At 46.5% G+C, this 24,682-nt stretch overlaps 1 protein-coding gene across 1 annotated transcript; it reads left to right on the top strand.

Annotated features, from left to right (window-relative positions):
* The first annotated feature begins 21,439 nt into the window (after window positions 1-21,439).
* LOC119302148 (60S ribosomal protein L32-1-like) lies at window positions 21,440-23,502 on the top strand. The gene is made up of 4 exons (XM_037579180.1): window positions 21,440-21,546; window positions 21,655-21,744; window positions 22,842-23,023; window positions 23,145-23,502. The coding sequence occupies exons 2-4, from the start codon at window positions 21,655-21,657 to the stop codon at window positions 23,272-23,274; spliced, it is 402 nt and encodes a 133-aa protein (XP_037435077.1). The 5' UTR covers window positions 21,440-21,546; the 3' UTR covers window positions 23,275-23,502.
* Window positions 23,503-24,682: the final 1,180 nt, after the last annotated feature.

The following is a 24,682-nucleotide window of genomic DNA, read 5'->3' as shown; positions in this document are numbered from 1 at the left end:
CTCCAGGGGCAACTCTGGGCTGGCTTACCCGTACCTAGGACAATCTGAGCGTGCCCTGATAAAGAGATATGTGCGGCTCCTATCGGGATTTGTCGGCACATTCGGGCGGTGTTGCTGGTTTAGTTTTACCCTGTCAAAATGTCTTGTAGAACCGGGATACCGAGTCTGATCGGAATGTCTCGGGAGGAGGTCTATTCCTTCGTTGACCGTGAGAGCTTGTGATGGGCTAAGTTGGGACACCCATGCAGGGATTTGAACTTTCGAAAGCCGTGCCCGTGGTTATGGGCAGATGGGAATTTGTTAATGTCCGGCTGTAGAAAACCTGAAGTTGACCTTATTTAAAATACATCAACCGCGTGTGTTACCATGATGGTCTCTTCTCGGCGGGGTCCGGGAAGTGAACACGGTGTTGGAGTAATGTTTGACGTAGGTTGTTTTAGGATCACTTCTTGATCATACTTTTATCGACCGTGCTTTGCCTTCTCTTCTCGCTCTCATTTGCGTATGTTAGCCACCTTATATGCTAGTCGCTTGCTACAGCTCCACCTCATACCTTTACCTTTCCCATAAGCTTAAATAGTCTTGATCGCGAGGGTGCGAGATCGCTGAGTCCCCGTGGCTCACAGATACTTCCAAAACCAGCTTGCAGGTGCCGACGAGTCCGTGCAGATGACGCTACCAAGCTCAGGAGGAGCTCGATGAAGATCGTGTTCTTTATGTTGTTCCGTTTTCCAGTTGATCAGTAGTGGAGCCCAGTTGGGGTCGATCGGGGACTGTGTCGCATTTGGGGTTCTTCTTTTATTTTGGTTCTGTAGTCGGACCTTGATTGTATCTGGATGATGTAATGCTTTATTCATGTAATTGTGTGAAGTGGCGATTGTAAGCCAACTATGTATCTCTTTTCCCTTATTGTATTACATGGGTTGTGTGAAGATTACCTCACTTGCGATATTGCTTTCAATGCGGTTATGCCTCTAAGTCATACTTCGACACGTGGGAGATATAGCCGCATCGAGGGCGTTACAAGTTGGTATCAGAGCCTTCCCCGACCTTAGGAGCCCCCACTATTTGATCGTTTTTAGCAGCCGTTGTTGAGTCTAGAAAAATGTTTTGAGTCATTTAGGAATTATATATCGGAGAGTTTAGGAATTCTTTTTACTTCCCAGTCCCTTCATCGCTCTGGTAAGGCATCCTGACGTAGAGTTTTGACTCTTCTTTTCTCAAATTTCACTAAAAAAAATTTAGGATCACGCGGGTATCTTGGAATCATTCCGATGGTTTTGTGACGAGAACATTGTCTTGGTGCCTCCTGTCAGGGGTTTTGTGGCAGTGTCCCGGGGAGTTGAGCTCCGAGGTGTTGTCGTCACAATTTTATCGTTGCACTTCTGGAATACCTGAGTTTAGTACGCCGACATCGAAAACCTCTTTTATGCAGTTCGTTGGTGAGATAACCTCGACGCCACCCAGTACTGGGGCGGGAGTTCGAGAGTGTCGCCATAACCTGTATAACGGATGCTTTTCGAAGGTTGAGGTAGATGATTTCCGAAGGTTTCTTGGTTATGTGTTGAAGGATGGATACAGCTGGATGTAGGATTTGCTAGTTTTGGGTGAGAAATTATGCTTCCCCTGTATCCCCAACACCTGATTGCATAACCGAGAAAATTTCGGGAGTTTATAAGTGGGAATTCAAGTAGCTCTTAGGATATCTTTCCGACAGATGTATGATATGAAATTGGGGTTCGACGTCTAGTGGTCCGTCTATTCACGGTCGGTTTTACAGTGGTCTCGTTGTGTCTTAAAAAGTCCTTGGCTATGCCGACTCGGGGACGCTTCGTATGTCATGTGCACTGCCTTGTACATGATGGTGCTGTACGATCGAGCCCGTGTAGGCCCCACCACGAAAACTTCAGACGAAATCTCTATCATATGTTTGTTCCGGCTTATTCTGCAAGCCAATCCTTGTTTTGTTTTGAGTTGTGGTATTCGAGTTGCTTCGAAGTCAAATGTTGATTCCATACCTTTCCCAAGTGGTGTTCTCATACTCCGATGTGAATACTAATCCCTCTTGATCATCGAGATTGTGTTGTCAATCCTTTTCAACCGGCGTGTTTCTTTTCAAGTGGATCCGATCATTTCAACATCAGCAAGATCAATTATCACTTCTTCTCAACGGTGTTTGTTTCATCCGTCTCCAAGTTACCTTTGTTTTTCCCGCCCACCCACCCTTTTCCTTCAAGAACTCAGATTTCTGAATCAAGTATCCATTTTATTCATGTGAAGTCTCTTCATTCTTTTCTTTCAATATTCTTATTCGGTGATTCTCATGAAGATTCTAACGGAGCCTCAAGTTTATCATTCCTTGTTCTTTTATCTTCTCCGGTGGATTCAATTCAAGCTTTCGGTGTTTGATCATATTCTTTTCCCTTATTTCAAATGCCTTCTCATGCCGGTGCACTTTATATTCAGTCATTTTCTCGCTATTCAATTGTTTCGGAGTGCTCAAGATATCCCGAAGATTCGTGCTTACACTCTGCTTTCGTTCAAGCTCTATCAAGGTTGTTATCTCATTCTAGCCATTTAATCTTACCGGTGCATTCTCTCTTTTAAATCGTTCTACGGTGTTTCTTTTGAGTGGGCCCTAACCCACAGGTCTTTTCCCAGGATCTTACCTGACTCTTCTTATTTTCCCGGAGCTACCATCTATTTCTTTCAAAGTTTGACGTAAGAATGATTTATCATCAGTCAGATGGTTTCTCCAAGTTCTGTCAAATTCTTTTCATCGTTGGCTCAACCTTTCCAATTTTAATTCCAGAGTGCCTAAATAATTCATGGTGGTGTTTCTCGTCGTCATTCTCAGATTTTGAAGACTGAAGAAGAGTTTTACCTCCATATCTTATCCGTTCTCTCAGAGATTCGTGGTTCTAATTCGAGGCCATCCTCTCATAATTGTTTGATTGTGAGAATTCTTTTTATCCATCCGGAGCAATTCAAGAGTCTTTTTAGTTTGTTCATCCGGAGCCCATCATCTAAGATTTATTCATTCTCAGCTTTCAGCTCTCATACTCTAAATCTTACCGGTGCTTCGTTCAAGTGATCTCTAATCAGTTCGTGACCCCTTCATTCTCATGGGTCTAATTTCTCTCAAGCATCTTCGTTTATTTGCAAATTCTTTCCGGTGTTTCTTTATCTTTTCTTCGTTCATTTCCAATTCTTACGGTGGTTCGTTCAAGATTTCTCTTCCTCATCAATTCATTCGTGTTTTCAAATTCTACCGGGGTTTCGTTGAAGGCATTCTCAAGTTGACGCTATATCTATCTTAATCCTTTCTACGAGAATAAGTAGTATGCCAATTCCATTGCTTGTCATCAATTTTAATTGGTGAAGGATAAGCATAATGTAATTCTTATTCTTGATTCACATAAATGATTAATTCCTTATTCCGGAGGTCCATCAAATTCTTGATCTCAATTGTTCATCTTATCTTTTTTTTTCGGAGTTCCAACCTCTTTCAGTTATATCACCACGGAGATCCATCTAATCATTGCAAGGATTCACCTTGTGTTTTCAACTTCTCTTTCTTTTCGTTATCCTTTTGTTACCGGAGTTCTTCATCAAGGTTCTACATGATGGTTCATCAAAGATTTAATTCCTTCTCGAAGTATTCATCGAGATTCTTTTCTAAGGAGCTCAAGTATTCTTCATTTTGCTATCTGGAGTGCAATTCTTTCTTCTGTATCATTGGAGGTGGTATTAAGTCATTCTTGATAATTTGAGTTCATGATTCACATATTGTTAAGAATGAGATATTTTAAATCCATCAATCTCTTCATTGGAGTTATCTTGGGGTTACATTTCTCTTAAAGACTTCCCGAAGGATTGTTGCTATCTATGGTGCTTATATTGACCCAAGTTCTTCATTTATCCTCCCGGTGAAATAGTTCCTCGTCTCCTTGTTCTTATCAATCCAATCTATTATTTCCGTTAGTGGCAGAGTTTCACCTCAAGATCTTGAGATGTTTTTCCCATAAGCCCACAACTAGCTTACTCCTTGCGTGGCTGGATTTTCGACAACTCCGTTCGACCCTTCTCCTAAGGATGCCTTTTCAAACTCTTTTGTGGCAGAAGTTGTCATTTTCTTCTCAATTCTTTCTTTTCCAACGATCTGGCTTCTATTCTTTCTCCCGGAGGCATTGTGATGTTGTTCTTTTCTACCATCATCTCGTTTTGTTAAAGATCATGTTCTTTTCATGATTGTCCATTTAACTGGAGTGTTGTGCCCTCTGCTCAAGTTCTTATTTAATTCCTTTTCTTTTCAAATGGAGTGCTGTCCGAATTTGTTCTTCCTTGTTACTCTTCCCTACCGGAGTGCTTTCAATTTTGTTCTTCTTCGTTGCTTTCTTTCTTTCTATTTGTTCAACCTCTCAAGGTTCGTGGTTTCACTCATCTGTCAAAGAAGCAACTTAGTTTTACCTCTTCTCTTTCTCTCCCGTTTTTCCCTCCGGTGCCATCCTAGATCTCGGGACGAGATCCTCTCGTAGTGGTGGAGTGTTGTGATGCCCCGAGACCGATGTGCCAGGTGTCCTCCAGTTATTCGCTGTTGTTACCTTGTCATTGCTTGCGTGTTTTGCATTGCATCATGTTATCATATCATCATGTCATAATCTTTTGCATCTCAACTAAATAATTTGTGTGGATCTTCGATCCATTTAAACCGAGGGAAGAGTGACTTCTCCTTATAACACATCCTCCCGATATTAGTGGAGCTATTATAAAATATTCCATTTATTTGGAATTCACCATAACACACGTGCAAAATATTTTCCCATGTCTATTCCTCTTCGAGTTGACCTTCAAACCTTCCCAATATTACTCATCTCTTCTATCGAGGCTCCTCCTAAATTCTTAACATTTTTGGGCACACCTAAAGTTTAGACTCCATTCAAACTTCTTCGGTGCAAGTTTAATAATCTTGGATGTAACTGCCCCTATTTCGTTGGAACCCTTTTTGTTGGTTGGAAGTATTCTATAAAGCCTTACAAATATGTCCCACCATTTTTATTATTGATCATGGACTCTTCTTCTAATTCTTTTAACTCTTTTTTTCTCTTTTTCTCTTCTCTGTTAAAGAGAGAGAGAGCAGAGAGCCCAACTGGACCTCCCTAGGCCACTCTCGCGGCAGCCCAGCCAGGCCGACCGGCCTCCCAGGCCCATATTCCCCGCTAGGCCCACTCCTCCTAACCCTAGCGCACCCCTGGCATCTCCTTCGTCTCCCTCCAGGCCGCCGCTCACGCACGCATCGAGACAGGAGACCGCGCTCGATCCCCCTTTTTCCCTCTCTTCGATCTCCCTCGAAGCGCCCCAGTCCACTTGATCCCAGTCTCTCCTGCCGTTTCCCTCGACCCACTCCCTCTGGTTCTCCTAGCGCCGCAGCACGCAGAGGGGCCGCACATCACGCCCGATCCCTCCTCTCACTCGTGCCGTCCTCCAGCCGCGGGACAACGTCACCATCCTACTGCGGGAACTCCTCCGCCGCCCCTTGTCTCGTCCACACGTCGCCCGGCGACCTCCGCCACCAGTCGCGCCTTCCTTTGCGTCGTCGCCTCGCCATGGCACCATGCCTCGTCACCTCGGCCTCTCCAACCTCGCCGAGATACTGCCTCCGTCTCTGGTCGCCACCAGTGAGCAGCATCGCTGGAGCCACGCTCCCATCGCCACCTCGAGCGCCCACATCCGTCGTCCTCCGCGCCCAGCAGGAGCCTCACGCCACTCGCCCCCTTCGTCGTCTGCGTTGTCGGAGCTCACCGGAGCCCCAGCAACAATCGCCATCGTCCTCGCCCTGTCGACCAGCCAGCTCCGCTTCCTGCACGTGACGCCTCTTGCCGAGCTCCCCGTCACCTGCGTCATCTACATGCTGCTGCCCCGCTGCCTTTTTTTGTCGTTGCCAAGGTCACCGAATCCAGGGACGCAAGGCCGCCTCCAGAGATCCCTTTCGTCAATTACCACTACGGCCGGAGACCTCGGACACGCCAAGTATCCCTTCAAGCTATCAATACCGCAAGCGCCAAGTTCCACGACGACCCAAGTACCGCGAGAACGTTTGTACCTCTACCGTCACCGTGGATCCGACAAGTACCCCTACAACAAGTGTACCTCTACCGTCGTCTTCGGAATTGCTAAGAACGCCAAGTACCCCTTCATATCGGCAAGACCCGCAAGTCGGACCCCGAACGATCGACGTCTTGTGGACCGTGTACAACTACCGTCGCCCCGAAGACATTGGAGTCATCAAGTACCTCTCCGAACGAACGTGAACGACTACCATCGCAAGAACGGGACCGAAAAGTCTGAAGACCCCAAGTACCACGACACTGATGACATGAACGTCTACGGAAACTCGTGCAACGATAAACATGTACCACTACCATCGCCGAGTTTGTGAGAACCTCTATCGTCGACCCTAGAGCGTGCGAGAACATCTACTTCCTCTCCTTTGCACCGAACGAGAACTGTCCCGCTTGCACGCTTCGAAGGTATAACCTCGAGACGACGTTCGTGAACGAATGCTTGCGATGGTTGAGATGCTCATGTTTGCATCATGTCCTTTGTCACTCGTTTCCATGTCGCCAACTCGTGGGACACCCGGAATCCGGGATCACCCCACCATCTTTTGCATGCTCCCGTCATTTGTTTCCTTTTGCACCGGTATTTCCATGAGCTACCGGAATCGTTATCGTTGCCGTGGCACCCCCTTTCGTTCCACCACGGTGACAAATGCTTCTTAATGCTCTTGTCAACTTTTAATATAAATTGCACAAAACTTGTTCATGTCATCCGCATCATGATAACAATAATTAAAATGTTTAAATTGTTGTTGCTTTAAATTACTAATGCATATGGGGATTTACCGGATTGTTGTTTGACGGTTCCGGCCCCATTTAAATTGCTTAGAATGTGTAGTTTACTTTTGCTTCACCTCTTGCCATGGTTAACAACATTTAATATTGTTGGGTACATAAACAAGATCGAACTAAATTGCATATTGAGCTCCACTTAATTTGTAGTGTTGTTTGTTGCACTTTGCCATGCCATGCCTCATTAAACTGGACATGCATCATACTTGTTTGCGCATCGTGCCATGCTTATGTGATGGTTGTTTACTATGTTGTGTGCTTCTTTCCGGTGTTTGCTTCTTCGGGTTGGTTCCGGTAACGTCGCGTTTGTGAGGACCCGTTCGACTATGTCCGTTTGTCTTCTTCATGGACTCGTTCTTCTTCCCTATGGGATTTCAGGCAAGATGATCATACCCTCGAAATCACTTCTATCTTTGCTTGCTAGTTGCTCGCTCTTTTGCTATGCCTATGCTGCGATACCTACCACTTGCTGATCATGCCTCCCATATTGGTGAACCAAGCCTCTAACCCACCTTGTCCTAGCAAACCGTTGTTTGGCTATGTTACCGCTTTGCTCAGCCCCTCTTATAGCGTTGTTAGTTGCAGGTGAAGATTGAAGTTTTGTTCCTTGTTGGAACATGGAGATCGTTCCTTGTTGGAACATGTTTATTTGTTGGGATATCACAATATATCTTGTTTAATTAATGCATCTATATACTTGGTAAAGGGTGGAAGGCTCGGCCTTATGCCTGGTGTTTTGTTCCACTCTTGCCGCCCTAGTTTCCGTCATATCAGTGTTATGTTCCCGGATTTTGCGTTCCTTACGTGGTTGGGCTATTATGGGAACCCCTTGACAGTTTGCCTTGAGTAAAACTCTTCCAGCAATGCCCAACATTGGTTTTACCATTTGCCACCTAGCCTTTTCTTTTCCCTTGGGAGTCGCGCTCCTAAGGGTCATCATTATTTTACCCCCCCCCCCGGGCCAGTTCTCCTCTGAGTGTTGGTCCAACCCGTCAGCTGCCGGTGGCCACCAGGGGCAACTCTGGGCTGGCTTATCCATACCTAGGACAATCTGAGTGTGCCCTGAGAAAGAGATATGTGCAGCTCCTATCGGGATTTGTCGGCACATTCGGGCGGTGTTGCTGGTTTAGTTTTACCCTGTCGAAATGTCTTGTAGAACCGGGATACCGAGTCTGATCGGAATATCTCGGGAGGAGGTCTATTCCTTCATTGACCGTGAGAGCTTGTGATGGAATAAGTTGGGACACCCCTGCAGGGATTTGAACTTTCAAAAGCCGTGCCCGCGGTTATGGGCAGATGGGAATTTATTAATGTCCGGTTGTAGAAAACCTGAAGTTGACCTTATTTAAAATACATCAACCGCGTGTGTTACCATGATGGTCTCTTCTCGGTGGGGTCCGGGAAGTGAACACGGTGTTGGAGTAATGTTTGACGTAAGTTGTTTTAGGATCACTTCTTGATCATACTTTTATCGACCGTGCTTTGCCTTCTCTTCTCGCTCTCATTTGCGTATGTTAGCCACCTTATATGCTAGTCGCTTGCTGCAGCTCCACCTCATACCTTTACCTTTCCCATAAGCTTAAATAGTCTTGATCGCGAGGGTGCGAGATTGCGAGTCCCCGTGGCTCACAGATACTTCCAAAACCAGCTTGCAGGTGCCGATGAGTCCGTGCAGATGACGCTACCAAGCTCAGGAGGAGCTCGATGAAGATCGTGTTCTTTATGTTGTTCCGTTTTCCAGTTGATCAGTAGTGGAGCCCAGTTGGGGTCGATCGGGGACCGTGTCGCATTTGGGGTTCTTCTTTTATTTTGGTTCTGTAGTCGGACCTTGATTGTATCTGGATGATGTAATGCTTTATTCATGTAATTGTGTGAAGTGGCAATTGTAAGACAACTATGTATCTCTTTTCCCTTATTGTATTACATGGGTTGTGTGAAGATTACCTCACTTGCGACATTGCTTTCAATGCGGTTATGCCTCTAAGTCGTGCTTCGACACGTGGGAGATATAGCCGCATCGAGGGCGTTACACTAGGATTGGGAGTCCTAGTCGGTTTCCCCCCACATGGGCGCGCCCCTAGGGCCGACCTCCTCCCCTCCTCCTTTATATATGGGGGCAGGAGGGCACCACAAAGCACAACAGTTATTTCTTAGCCGTGTGCGGTGCCCCCCTCCAGAGTTTACTCCTCCGGTCATATTGTCGTAGTGCTTAGGCGAAGCCCTGCGCGGATCACATCAGCATCACCTGTAATGCTATTTATGTACTTTGATTGACGTGAAGAGTGTAAGCCAACTATGTATCTCCCCTTTTATTATCTATATTACATGGGATGTTGTGAAGATTGCCTAACTTGCGACATTGCTTTCAATGCGGTTATGCCTCTAAGTCGTGCCTCGACACGTGGGAGATATAGCCGCATCGAGGGCGTTACAAGTTGGTAATCAGAGCCTTCCCCGATCTTAGGAGCCCCATTGCTTGATCGTTATTAGCGGCCGAGTTGTGTCTAGAAAAAATGTTTTGAGTCATTTAGGAATTATATATCGGAGAGTTTAGGAATTCTTTTTACTCCCCAGTCTCCTCATCGCTCTGGTAAGGCATCCTGACGTAGAGTTTTGACTCTTCTCTTCTCAAATTTCACTAAAAAAAATTAGGATCACGCGGGTATCTTGGAATCATTCCGATGGTTTTGTGACGAGAACATTGTTCTTGGTGCCTGCTGTCTTTAGGGTTGTGGCAGTGTCCCGGGGAGTTGAGCTCCGAGGTGTTGTCGTCACAATTTTATCATTGCAGTTCTGGAATACCTGAGTTTAGTACACCGACATCGAAAATCTCTTTTATTTAGTTCGTTGGTGAGATAACCTCGACGCCACCCAGTACTGGGGAGGGAGTTTGGGAGTATCGTCATAACTTGTATAACGGATGCTTTTCGAAGGTTGAGGTAGATGGTTTCCAAAGTTTTTCTCGGTTATGTGTTGAAGGATGGATACAGCTGGATGTAGGATTTGCTAGATTTGGGTGAGATATTATGCTTCCCCTGTATCCCCAACACCTGATTGCATAACCGGAAAGGTTCGGGAGTTTCATAGGTGGGAATTCTTGTAGCTCTAGTTCTTCTTCCACGGATATTGGGTTTGATATTGGGATTTCTTACCGAGTATTCGTTCTTCATTCGTACCTTGTTGATTTATTCCTCTACCTAAATTCTAAGTGGGCTTCTCAATTTATGGATATGTGACCATTTCAAGAGGAATGCATTCCTTCATTTTGTTCGGATGTGAAGACTATATGTTGCAATTTTCATTCTGTTGGATTCAGCTTCAATATTTGCCTATCAATGTGCTAACGGTTGTCACCCTCTTCAGGATGGCTCCCGCTAAGAGCACCAATCAGAATCAGAATCAGGATCCGCCACCACCTCCACCTCCTCTGGAGGCATGGCAAGCTGTGATGGCGCAACCAATGCAAACACACAGTTGATCATGCAAATTCTTCAAGAGCGCAATCAAGCGAACCAAGGCAACCAAGGCAACAATCAGAATCACTTTGCTACACTCAACCAGTTCCTTGCTAACGGGACAAAGACTTTCAGCAATTGTGTTGAGGCAACTGATGCTGATGATTGGCTCGTGGATCTGTGCAAGCATTTCGAGTGCAGTAACGTCAGGCCTGAGGACTTTGTCAAGTTCGCTTCCTTCCAACTCAAAGACCAAGCTGCAGAATGGTTCCAGCAGTACAAGGATTCCAGAGGAGGCCGTGCGATTACCTGGGATGAATTCCGTCAAGACTTCAAAGCTCACCATATCCCTCAGAGCGTGGTTGAAAGCAAGCGTGAGGAATTTCGCAACCTGAAGCAAGGCTCTCTGTCTGTCTATGACTACAACAAGTTGTTTCAGAAGCTCGCCCGCTTTGCTAAGTAGGACGTCCCCGACGAGAAGAGCATGATATACTAGTTCAGGGGTGGTCTCAGAGAAGAAATTCAGCTAGCTCTTGTTCTCTTTGAGCCCTTGAGGTACGATGAGTTCTACAACATGGCATTGAAGCAAGAGGCTGCTCAACTGAGGTGTGATGCTTCCAAGAAGCGAGTCAGAGACACTACTCCTTCTTCCTCTACTCAAGTGGCCAAGCATCAGAAGTATTGGCTTCCTCCTCCTCTGTTCCGTCAGTCGTATCAGAAGAGCAAAGGTGGCAGTGGATCTTCCCACCCACCCAACCCTGGCTTTCGGAACAAGACTTTGTCGCAAGCTCCAAGATCAAGTGCTCCGTATCACCATCCGCTTTCAGAGGTCACGTGCAACAAGTGCCAACAGAAGGGTCACTATGCCAACAAATGCTTCAATCAGAGGCGTCTCCCTCCTCCTCCTCCTCCTCCTATGAGATCGGCAAGTACAGCTGTGGTCAAGCATAACCCCAAGCACGCCAAGGTCAACTTGCTGAATGCAGCTCAGGCAGAGGACTCGTCAGATGTCATCATGGGTAATTTTCCAGTTAACTCTTTTCCCGCAAAAGTTCTTTTTGACACTGGTGCATCGCATTGTTTCATGTCAAGATCATTTGTTTCCAAGCATGACTTCGTTTGGCAAATGTTGGGTAAATCTATGGGAGTGGTTTCTCCGGCTAAGTCTATGAGGGCTACTTTAATAGTCCCGGATGTTTCTATCATGATGGGTGATTTCAAGTTTCTGGCTTCTCTAATGGTCCTTGGTAATTCGGATATTGATCTTATTCTCGGGATGGATTGGCTTTCTAAGCACAAGGCTCAGCTTGATTGTGCAGCCAGGCAGATTCAATTGACTCATTCGTCTGAGGATGTAATTGTCTTTGCCGTGAATGACGATACCATCCATCCGTTCTCTCTCAATGAGAAGGGTGAACTGGATGCTATCTCGCAAATTCCAGTCGTTTGCGAATATCAAGACGTCTTTCCAGAAGAGCTTCCAGGAATGCCTCCACAACGTCCAGTTGAATTCGTCATCGATCTTGAGCCTGGCACGGAACCAGTGTGCAAGCGTCCTTACAAGCTCGGACCTGAAGAGTTGAAGGAGCTGAAGAAGCAACTCGATGCTCAAGAGAGAATGGGTCTCATCCGACCTAGTTCTTCTCCGTGGGGTTGTGGTGTTCTTTTTGTGAAGAAGAAGGATGGAATGGACCGACTTTGTGTTGATTACCGTCCATTGAACAAGAAGACCATCAAGAACAAATACCCACTTCCCAACATTAACGAGCTGTTCGAACAACTCAAAGGCACCCAAGTATTCTCCAAGCTTGATCTCCATATGGGTTATCATCAGATTCGAATCCGTGAGCACGATATTCCCAAGACGGCTTTCAGGACAAGTTTTGGCTCATATGAATACACTGTCATGTCTTTTGGCCTCGTCAACGCTCCTCCGACGTTCTCTCGCATGATGAACTTCATCTTCAACGCCTACACCAATGACTTTGTTTTGGTCTATCTCGACGACATTCTGTACTTTTCGAAGAACAAGGAAGATCATGCCAAGCACTTGCGTTTGGTACTCGATAAGCTCAGGGAACACCAGTTCTACGCCAAGTTCTCCAAGTGCGAATTTTGGCTCGATGAGGTTCTTTATCTTGGTCATATCATCTCTGCCAAGGGCATTGCGGTGAATCCTGAGAAGGTGTCTGCAATTGTGAATTGGGAACCTCCTCAGAACGTGAAGCAACTCCGTAGCTTACTCGGTCTCGCAAGCTATTGCCGAAGATTCGTTGAAAACTTTTCTAAGATCGCGAAGCCTCTCTCAAATCTTCTCCTGAAGCACGTCAAGTACGTTTGGTCTCCGGAGTGTGACATTTCTTTCAACACCTTGAAAGATAAATTGGTCACTGCTCCAGTTCTGACTCCGCCTGATGAATCCAAACCGTACGAGGTCTTTTGCGATGCCTCTCTCCAAGGTCTTGGCGCAGTGTTGATGCAAGAGAAGAAAGTTGTTGCTTATACCTCTCGCCAGTTGAAGCCCAATGAGAAGAACTACCCCACTCATGATCTCGAGTTGGCGGCAGTTGTGCATGCTCTTTTGACTTGGAGACATCTCTTATTGGGAAGAAAAGTGGACATTTTCACTGATCACAAGAGTCTCAAGTACATCTTCACTCAGCCTAATCTCAACCTCAGGCAGACTTGATGGGTCGAAATGATTCAAGAGTATAATTCGAGTATTGAGTATACTCCAGGCAAGGCCAATGTGATTGCTAACGCATTGAGCAGGAAGGCTTACTACAACAGTCTGATTCTCAAGCCTTATCAACCCTAGCTTTGTGAAGCTTTCCGCAAACTTAATCTGCAAGTTGTTCCTCAAGGTTTCCTCGCCAACCTTCAAGTCTCTCCTACCTTGGAAGACCAGATTCGCCAAGCTCAACTTCTTGATGCTATGGTGAAAAAGGTGAAGATTGGGATTGCCAAGAGTCAACCCAAGTACAAGTGCTACCGCCTTGATGACAAGGATACTCTCTTCTTCGAGGATCATATTGTTGTGCCCAAAGGTGACCTTCGTAAAGTGATCTTGAACGAGGCTCACAATTCTCTCCTCTCCATCCACCCTGGGAGCACGAAGATGTATCAGGACCTCAAGCAGGCTTATTGGTGGACTCGAATGAAGCGCGAGATTGCTCAGTTCGTGAATGAGTGTGATGTCTGCAGAAGAGTGAAGGCAGAACACCAAAGGCCAACTGGTCTCCTCCAACCTCATGCCATTCCAGAATGGAAGTTTGACCACATTGAAATGGACTTCGTTACTGGGTTTCCAAAGTCCAAGCGTGGCAATGATGCTATATTCGTTGTCATCGACAAACTCACTAAAGTGGCTCACTTTCTGCCTATCAAAGAGTCAATCACTGCAGCTCAATTGGTGGAGCTCTATACCTCTTGAATTGTCTCTGTGCACGGTATTCCACAGGTGATCTCTTCAGACCGTGGCAGTATCTTTACCTCCAAGTTTTGGGATTCTTTTCAGAAGGTCATGGGCACCAACATCCGCTTCAGCATAGCTTTCCATCCTCAAACTAGCGGTCAAGTCGAGCGTGTCAACCAGATTCTTGAAGATATGCTCAGGGCTTGTGTGATCTCCTTCAGCATGAAGTGGGAGGATTGTCTTCCATATGCTGAATTCTCCTACAACAACAGTTTTCAAGCAAGTTCGGGCAAGGCCCCATTTGAAATTCTATATGGCAGGAAGTGTCGTACCCCTCTCAACTGGTCTGAAACCGGTGAACGTCAGCTTCTCGGAAATGACTTAATCACAGAAGCAGAGGAAATGTGCAAAGTCATTCGAGATAACCTCAAAGCAGCCCAATCGCGCCAGAAGAGCTACTATGATAGTAAGCACCGTGATTTGGCTTTCGAGATCGGAGATCATGTTTACCTCCACGTCTCTCCTATGAAAGGTACTCGTCGCTTTGGTATCAAAGGGAAGCTTGCCCCTAGATACGTGGGACCTTTCAAGATTGTCAGCAAGAGAGGCGATCTCGCTTATCAACTCGAGCTTCCTTCAAACTTTGCAAATGTGCATGACGTGTTCCATGTCTCCCAGCTCCGAAAGTGCTTCAAGACTCCTGACCGCACCGTCAACATCGAAGACATTGAGCTCCAAGAAGATCTCTCTTATCGTGATCACCCCGTTGCTATTCTTGAAGAGACTGAACGCAAGACTCGCAACAAGTCAATCAAATTCCTCAAAGTCAAGTGGTCACACCATTTCAACCGTGAAGCTACCTGGGAACGCGAGGATCACCTCCGTTCTAAGTACCCGGCGTTCTTTCAGTCCTAGATCTCGGGACGAAATCCTTTCGTAGTGGTGGAGTGTTGTAACACCCCGGATATGATTTTCCTAATATGTAATCCAACTCTTGCCGTTTCCGGCGTTAAGTTATTTTATTTTCTCGGGTTCGGGTTTTTGTCTCCGTGTGTTGTTATCGTTGTCATGCATCTCATATCATGTCATCATGTGCATTGCATTTGCATACGTGTTCATCTCATGCATTCGAGCATTTTCCCCGTTGTCCGTTTTGCATTCCGGCGATTCGTTCTCCTCCGGTGGTCATTTCTACCTTTCTTTCGTGTGTGGGGATTAAATATTTCCGGATTGGACCGAGACTTGCCAAGCGGCCTTGGTTTACTACCGGTAGACCGCCTGTCAAGTTTCGTACCATTTGGACTTCGTTTGATGCTCCAACGGTTAACCGAGGGACCAAAAAGGCCTCGTGTGTATTGCAGCCCAACACCCCTCCAGTTTGGCCCAAAACCCACCAAAACCCTCTCCATCATTTAGAGCGTTCGATCACGATCGCGTGGCCGAAAACCGCACCTCATTTGGACACTCCTAGCTTCCCCTATGTCTATATATAGACCCCCTCCACAAAATTCCCGGATCCCCTTCTACCCTAAACCCTAGCCTCGCCCATCTCCGCCGCCGGACACGTCCGGTTCCCACTGGACGAGTTGTCGCCGCCGCCCGCAGCCAGTGGCGTGCCCCCACGTGGCGCGCCGCCACCCGCGCCCGCTCCGGCCCGCTCGGCCCGGGGAGAGCCCCCACGGGCCCGACGCCGCGTGCCGCCTCCTTCGCGACCCCGTCGCCGTCCTCCTCCAGTCCGGCCACCCGAGCTGTCAAGCGCCGCCGCCCGCCATCTCCGGCCGCCGCCACCGGAGTTCCGCCGCCCCGCCGCCAAGCTCGCCGCCACCCGGCCGCCGGGCGTCTCCCGCCATCGTCCGCCGCCCCCTCGTCATCCGCGCCGCCCAAGACCGGCAAGTCCCTCTCCGGCGTCCCCCGACGATCTCCGGCGAACTCCCTCCTCCGGCGAGCTACAGTGATCCCGGCGAACCTCGAAGTCCGTGCGCCGGATCTGGATCTGAGACTTGGCCCGGTTGACTTTTTATCCCCGAAACCTTAATATTTTGGCTATGTTCATCGCATCGTAACTCCACATCCGTAGCTCCGTTTTAGGCCTATATCATATCAAAATGTTCGTCTCAGAGAGTACATCATTTCATCTCATTGCATCATTTTCATTTGAGTTCATCGTGATGCCCGAAATGCTATTAGAAGTATGCTATTTGAGATAATTGCCAGATCTGTTGCTCCAATTAGTTATTTGTCATTTTTGCCATAATTATTGTGTGCATGATATGCCCCTGAGCTCTTCATGAGTTTTGTTATACGTTTTGCCATCTATCCAGTGGTGCAACCCATGTATTTTTGTGATGTGTGTGGTGACTAGCACAAGCTTGCAAAGTGGAGCATTCGTTAATGCTGATTTCAGGGACTTAGCAATTCCACTAAGTCCTTGATCTGTTTATTTCAATATGCCATATGTTCATGTTGTTTCCTAGTGATCCGTGCCTCTTTTGAGGATGATCAGTAAGGATGTTTGGTTAATCTTGTAGTGTTCTATCCATCCATGTCTTTGTTTGCAATTATGGATCACCCTAGCTTGAGTCAATCGAGCTCTACTTTTGTCATTTCGTGAATCTGGGCAGATTGTCTACTTGTTAGCGATTTTGCCGAGGATGTTGTAGTTGATCCGTGCATGCTATGTTATTGTTCTTGCCATGTCTAGCTTGTATTTTGTGTATTCTTGATGGGTGTATGCTTAGATTGTCATGACTTGCTCTGTAGTGAGTGCATCGAGCTCGTAAACATGCCTACTTGATATCTGTTTCAGCATGCTCCAGTTTTTCACTAAGTCTGAGAACTGATTACGTTTTTGCCATGTTCACATGCTTGCAATTGTATTTTCTGATCCCTTTTGGCTCAAGGTCACTAAGGGACTTTTGTTAAGCTCTTTGAGTAGCTCCATGCCATGCTTTACTTTGCCATGTTCAGGTCTTGTAGCATATAGTTTTCATGCTCCAAACTGTGCTATCTGATCTGAAATTCCAGACAAGTGTTAATTTCACTGAGTCTGAGATCTGTTTGCCAAATGCATTTTTGCCATGCTTGTTTGAACCTATTAATGGATGAATTGGCCGTAGCTCAGTGCTAGTCTTTTGTTAAGAATCATGAGTGGATCCCTGCCATGTATTTTGATGCCATGTTTGAGTGTTGTAGCATGTTCATCTTGTTGCATTTAGATGGCTACTTGCTGTAAATCGCAGAACGCGGTCATATTTGAATTGATTGCCATTTCCAAACCGTAACTCCGATTCCGGCGTTCTTTATATCGTTTTCAAGCGATTTCATCTCACCTTTCCAGTGGCACACTTGGATTTCCATGTTGAGGCCAGATTCATGCATTCCTTGTCAAATTTTGCATATGCATCACATATTGCATCCCACATAGCATACCATCTTGCATCATGTTGTTTGAGTTTGCACGTGGTTGATTGTGTCCTTGTTGCTTGTTTGTCTTGTTTGGGTAGAGCCGGGAGACGAGTTCACTAACGAGGAGCCCATTGAGTTTGATTTCGAGGATCCAGTCAACTCTGACAACTTCGCAGGCAAGATGATCATACCCTCAAAATCACTACTATCTTTGCTTTGCTAGATGCTCGCTCTTTTGCTATGCCTATGCTACGATGCCTACCACTTGCTTGTCATGCCTCCCAAATTTCCATGTCAAACCTCTAACCCACCATGTCCTAGCAAACCGTTGATTGGCTATGTTACCGCTTTGCTCAGCCCCTCTTATAGCATTGTTAGTTGCAGGTGAAGATTGGAGACCGTTCCTTGTTGGAACATTTTTTACTTGTTGGGATATCATTATATTATCTTGTTATCTTAATGCATCTATATACTTGGTAAAGGGTGTAAGGCTCGGCCTCTCGCCTAGTGTTTTGTTCCACTCTTGCCGCCCTAGTTTCCGTCATATCGGTGTTATGTTCCCGGATTTTACGTTCCTTACGCGGTTGGGTTATAATGGGAACCCCTTTACAGTCTGCCTTGAATAAAACTCCTCCAGCAATGCCCAACCTTGGTTTTACCATTTGCCACCTAGCCTTTTCCCTTGGGTTTCGCGGACTCAAGGGTCATCTTATTTTAAACCCCCGGGCCAGTGCTTCTGTAAGTGTTGGTCCAACCTAGAGCACCGTGGGGGGCCGTCCCTTGGCAACTTGGGTTACATTAGCTCCCGTACGCTTAGCTTATCTGGTGTGCCCTGAGAACGAGATATGTGCAGCTCCTATCGGGATTTGTCGGCGCAGCGGGTGGTGTTGCTGGACTTGTTTTACCATTGTCGGAGTTGTCTTGTAGAACCGGGATACCGAGTCTGATCGGAATGTCTCGGGAGGAGGTCTATTCCTTCGTTGACCGTGAGAGCTTGTCATGGGCTAAGTTGGGACTCCCCTGCAGGGATTTGAACTTTCGAAAGCCATGCCCGCGGTTATGGGCAGATGGAAATTTGTTAATGTCTGGTTGTAGACAACTTGAACCTTAACTTGATTAAAATGAATCAACAGTGTGAGTTACCGTGATGGTCTCTTCTCGGTGGAGTCCGGGAAGCGAACACGGTGTTGGAGTAATGCTTGCCGCAGGTTGCTCTCTAGTTTCTCGTTCGCGCTTTGCCTCCTCTTCTTGCTCTCTTTTGCGAACAGGTTAGCCACCATATATGCTAGTCGCTTGCTGCAGCTCCACATATATTTTACCTTGCCTTACCTATAAGCTCAAATAGTCTTGATCACGAGGGTGCGAGATTGCTGAGTCCTTGTGGCTCACAGATTACTTCCAAACCAGATGTAGGGCCTGATGATTCCGTTCCAGATGACGCGCTTGAGCTCAAGTGGGAGTTCGACGAGGACTCACGCCGATACTACGTGTCTTTCCCTGATGATCAGTAGTGGTGCCCAGTTGGGGTGATCGGGACCGTGTAGCATGTTGGGTTATCTTTTATTTTGGCGCCGTAGTCGGGCCATGAGTGTATGATTGATGTAATGCTATTTATGTACTTGGATTGACGTGGCGAGTGTAAGCCAACTATGTATCTCCCCTTTTATTATCTATATTACATGGGATGTTGTGAAGATTGCCTAACTTGCGACATTGCTTTCAATGCGGTTATGCCTCTAAGTCGTGCCTCGACACGTGGGAGATATAGCCGCATCGAGGGTGTTACATCACCGTACCACGTCGTTGTGCTGACAAAAGTCTCCCTCAACACTTTGCTGGATCAAGAGTTCGAGGGACGTCATCGAGCTGAACGTGTGTAGAACTCGAAGGTGCCATACGTTCGGTTCTTGATCGGTTGGATCGCAAAGACGTTCGACTACATCAGCCGCGTTAAGCTTACGCTTCCACTTTTGGTCTACGAGGGTACGCGGACACACTCTCCCCCTCTCATTGCTATGCATCTCCTAGATAGATCTTGTGTGATCGCAGGAAATTTTTGAAATTGCATGCTACGTTCCCCAACAGATTCGAGCAGTGCCTTCAACATTGGGTGATCGCAAGTATTAAGGTCCAAACACTGCCACCACTGCCCTGCAGAACTTGTACATACACTCAATGGTCATGGACTCGACCATGCGTCCATAGTCTTCTAATGAATCATCGGGAGCTCCGTATACGAGCACCATCATAGATGTCGTGCACTTCTAGACTGAGGTGAATCCAAGTGTGCCAGTGCAATCCTTCTTGCACTTGAAGTAGCTGTCGAACCCACAGATGTAATTCACAATCCTGAGGAAGAGATTTCAGCTCATCTGATAACGGTGCCGAAATACTTTGTCGTCGTGCAGTGGAGCGTCAGCGTAGAGCAAGCAATAGCCTTCTAGTCGATGCCTCTGCTTTGCCTTCAGCCGGCCTGACGCCGAGCCACCTCATCTCGGCTTTGCATTGCTCACGAATAGGCCGACCAGAGCGGCGAGGACCATGAGGTGCTCTTCATCTTGGGCATCGGCATCGGCTTCCTCCTCCAGCAGCGCCACGAACGCCTCCTCGTCTTCGGAGTCCATTGCCGAGGAGACAAATCGCCGAACACCTAGCGAGCGTGGTAGGCACGCAGCGGCCTGTATCCCCGCTTGCGTGGCTGGAGCACCAGAAAAGCTTTCCCAGGAGCGGGGTGGACACTGCCGCGGCGAACCCTCTCTTTCTCGGCGGGGAATTGGCCTCTGTAGCAGCAGTGGGTAGGTAAGCGACGTCGGGATCGGCATAGCGGCAGAAGGGCTAGTGCAGGGGGAGGGGGGCGAATCTGGAGGTGGAAAAAACGTTTTTCGCTTAGTGGTGGCCCATGCACCGTTTTCCCTTTTGCCCCCCCCCCCAAGAGCCCCTTGGTGCACTGGGTTCGCTCTGGGATCGCCGGGCCAAAAAATGGACCGAACCGGTGGAAAAAGACACGCCCTCGGGGGTGCGGCTGGAGATGCTCTAAGGCCGGGCAGATGGACGCGCTGTCCCCGAAAACAGACCGAGAGTCCGACGGAGTGACCGGAACAAGGGAAGACCAAGTGCTTACTTTTATTTTTCGTATTTCTTTTTTTTCCTTCTGTTTTGAGTGTCGGTTTCTTGGGTTTTCTTTTGCTTCTTTCTTTTGTTTTTGTTGGTACTTTTTATTTTTCCTTTGTTTTAACACATGAAAATTTCCAGTCATTGTTTATTTTTCTTACACACGCGTAACATTTCTTTGATACATGTTGAACAATTTTCAAATATATGATGTACACCTTCTCAAATGCATGCTAAATATTTACTAAATGTACGTTGAACATTTATTAATGGCATGAAACCTTTTTTAAACTACAAGGAGATTTTATTTACATTTTTTATTTTTTCAAAGAAATACGAAGAACTTTTTTGGAACATGTGACATTTCTTTACGTTATATGAAATTTTCCAAAAATGTCACGTACATTTTTTTGAAACCCATGAGTGTTGTTTTAAATGTCACGAATATTTTTAATGCTATCAATATTTATGAAAGTTATGCTAACAATGTTTTTACAATGCATTAACATTTTTCAAATTCATTGTCAACATTTTTAAAAGGTTTAAGTAAATTAAGTTTTTTGGAATATATGCATTCAAAATATTTTTGAAAATATAAACAAAATGTTAGAAAATTATAGGGTTTAGGCCTACCCTCTATTCCTCTGCCTTATCGGTGGTGCCGCTCACAATGCAATTTGAGGCTAGATGGTGGGACCTTCTTATACTGCTAAATTCAGAGTCTTGGTCTGTATTCATTTCCAAGTTTAAACAAACACTTATCCAAATATAGTCCAGGTGTGATTAACAACCACAATGTAATCCACCTTTGATTGAAAACTACTCACTCGATCCAGAAGTACATTTTCTTTGCCGGTGCCATCCAGAAATACTTGTCGAAGAAATGGATGTATCTAGATGGATTTTTAGTTTTATATCATCTATTTTTATTCACTTTCGCGACAAGTAATTCTGAACGCAGGGGAGTATTTGTTTTTTTTTTTTGAGCAAGCAGGGGAGTATTTGTTATGTCCGAGAAAACGCACATTCTTGGCGGCCCGGTAGCATGCACGCGTAAAATGGCTTACGTCCAGGCCTCGTCCGAATGTACGCCCGGCCCGTTTGATCGGCGAGATGGCACCATGCCAGGTCCGAGCCCACCCTTCAGTAGGGTTTTATCTCTTCTCGCGTTGCCCACCACCTAGACTCCTCCCCTCACACTCCCTCCCATCTACGCCGCCGCCGCCGCCGCCGCCGCTCGCCTTGCAAGGTACGTCCCTCCATCCCGCCGCCGACGCGTGAATCCGTCGATCTCGTCTCGACCTGAGAACTAACACCCCCTGCCTCCATCTGTTGGCCTCCCCCGTGCGCGTTGCAGATGGCGGTGCCTATCCTGAAGACGGCGATCGTGAAGAAGCGGGTGAAGCACTTCAAGAGGGCGCACAGCGACCGCTACATCGGCCTCAAGGTGAGACCCCTAGCCAGCCAGTCCCCTAGCTTCTGTTCCAGAGCCGCGCCATTTTTGTGATGGATTCTTAGGATTAGCTTTGTTCACGTGGGGTTCATGCCGGTTTCCCGACCTCAGCCGTTTGCCATGGATGCGTGGATCTGGTTTACATGTCGCGTTGATTTTCTAGTGCGAAGTTGGGTCTGGTCGTTGGTGTTTAGTGAGCACGCTAGGGGATGGCTTTGATGTTGGACGAACTGTAATAGTGCATTGGGGCCATTCAGTCATGCTCTTTATCTTCAGTGTGTACACCACGGATTCGTATGGTGTGCTGTGATACTGTATATATCCTTTTAAGCTGTGCCTTTTTGTTCGTGAGAGCTTGTTTTCATATGTTGTGTTATATGTTGCTTGTGGCCTTGTGAATGGGGCTGTGCATTCCTGTTGCATTTAGCATGATCATATAAACTTATATACTGTACCATGGAAGCTTGTTACATCAGTCAGTTGCTTGCTCCAAGCGTCTGCGTGTCCATTCCTGTTGCATTTAGCATTATCATATAAAATTATATACCATGGAAGCTTGTTGCATCAGTCAGTTGCTTGCTCCAAGCGTCTGCGTGATCCTTGTTTAGATTTATCCTGGTGTGCACGGCACTTGTGCTATATTTCTTTTGGATAGCAAAGTCAGATACCCTAGAATTTATGTACAATCAGATCATGTCTTCACCATTCTGGTGATGATGTATGTATTTGGACATGCTCTTCTAGCTGAAATTGCATGCTGCACTATATGCCATCTAGCAGTTGGTGCTAATTCTAGTTACTTTGTTGCAAAGGCTTATTCAGTTATTTCTTTGCAATGTTTGTATGCTTATGTATTACTGTAGTCGCCATAAAGGATCCATTAATTGATTATCTCCGCACCTCATCTATTTTTCTGTTTTGTTATGAATAGTTTCATCATCATTGTCGTACACTGAATGCTTGGATAGTTGGATGCCTTCTTTGTTTTCCTCCATTCTGTAGTTCTCTTGCTATAGTCGCCGAAGCTGCTATCCATTGCGTTAATTAATTGGGAGCCCTTATTAATTCATCTGTCCTGCTCTTATTTGTAGCAAAGCTGGCGCAGGCCAAAGGGTATCGACTCCCGCGTCAGGCGGAAGTTCAAGGGATGCACCTTGATGCCCAACATTGGATATGGTTCTAACAAGAAGACGAGGCACTACCTGCCCAACAAGTTCAAGAAGTTTGTGGTGCACAACGTCTCTGAGCTGGAGCTGCTTATGATGCACAACAGGTATGCGTCTTTGAGACTCACCAAGCTTGATTGCATACGGGAGCTGCAGCTATCGTCTTCACTGTTCAGTGCCTGATCTAGTGGCGGCCTTTGCTAATAACTATCGTCTGTCCGCAAACAGGACGTACTGTGCTGAGATCGCGCACAACGTGTCCACCCAGAAGCGCAAGGCGATAGTGGAGCGTGCCGCCCAGCTCGACGTCGTGGTCACCAACAAGCTCGCCAGGCTCCGCAGCCAGGAGGATGAGTGAAATGTTTCAAACAGTAGCGCTTTTGGATCATTTTGTTCCGTTCCCTGTAGTAGACTTAATGCCGAATCTGGAGTTTTCTTCTCTGTTCGCCTTGTTGATTCGACGCTGTTGAACACCTTGCTATCGATGCTGGTCATGCTCTCGTACTATAAGCACATCGACTTTGACGTGAAGTCCGGGTTGCCTTTAATCATCAGCTATGGAAAGATTTTCTGGGCCGCTTTTCAAGATCTTGGGGTTCTTGCATGTTTTTCAGCAGTGCTTTGACATGTTAGGTTCTGGATCTTACGAGGCATTTGCACCCATGGCTGCTTCATGTGCTGAAATGCTGAGTGGATTCGTGCGTCCTCTAGTTGTCACAGTGGGGATGCTTCATTGTTACGTTTTGTCGAGTCATGCTAAGGCATCTCTGACAGAAAGTTAAGCTAGTTAGGTTAGGGTAGTTCATGAAGTGGAGTAGTTTGCAGAGTAATGTCCAGTAGTAGCCTTGCCTCGGTTCTTGCATCGCAAAGTTGTACTCTTACTACTGTTTGGGCAACGGCCAAACCCGTGCATTGCAAGTCTTGATCTCGGTTTGATCAACACTTCAACGGAGCAGTAACGTGCAAGTGTTTTTTTTTTGTTTTTTGTTTTTAGCTAGTGTAACGTGCAAGTGTTAGACATGACAATAGTGCGTAGCTCGCTGTTTGGGTTTTTTGGCCTAACAATTCATGCACCTTGGGCCCAAGACGTGACAATAGTGCTATACTTGTTTTGTAGAGGAGTGCACGAGAAATGTGATGCTAATATACTTGTTTTGTTTCTATCAAATAAATCTATAATGAAAATACGTAGATCAAAAGGCTCCTCGCCCCGTTCCATTTACTTGGAAGTGATACAGCACAGTAGGGTACACGGCCTATTTTTTCCTTCTCTTTTCGAAACATTGGGGGTACACCGTACACGCGCCCTATTGGGCAACAGAAACTCGAACCACTCCCGTTCGGAAAAAGTAGAGGGAACTAAGCTGGAGAATAAAGTAAAATTTGGATCTCACTTTTCTCTTCAAGAGGAAAGCATGAATAAAATCCATTCCATAGCCTGCCACGAAGAATGTGAGGATGATCTTGAACGGCATCATAGCATTTCTTATTTTACTTGTGCCGGTGATCTGTCCCTGCTTATTAGTTAGTACTCCTATGGGGGGAAAAGAAGAGAAGAAGGGACTACAAAAATGGGTTACCATACGCTGATCCAGCAGGGCGCCTACCCACCACCCCTGTTCGGGTTGCTGTTAGTTGAGATCCATCCAACCACCGCTAAACCAGCAGTAGCGACAGGGTTAAGCGAGGGAGAGAGCATATATACCAAACGAACAACCACTGCAGCGCAGCGCAGATTTCTTTTCCATTCTCTAATGCATCCAGCT

This window comes from Triticum dicoccoides, chromosome 5A, assembly GCF_002162155.2.
Source record: "Triticum dicoccoides isolate Atlit2015 ecotype Zavitan chromosome 5A, WEW_v2.0, whole genome shotgun sequence".
NCBI lineage: Eukaryota > Viridiplantae > Streptophyta > Magnoliopsida > Poales > Poaceae > Triticum > Triticum dicoccoides.
Note: the sequence above shows the minus strand (reverse complement) of the source record. Positions and strands in the feature narration are given on the sequence as shown.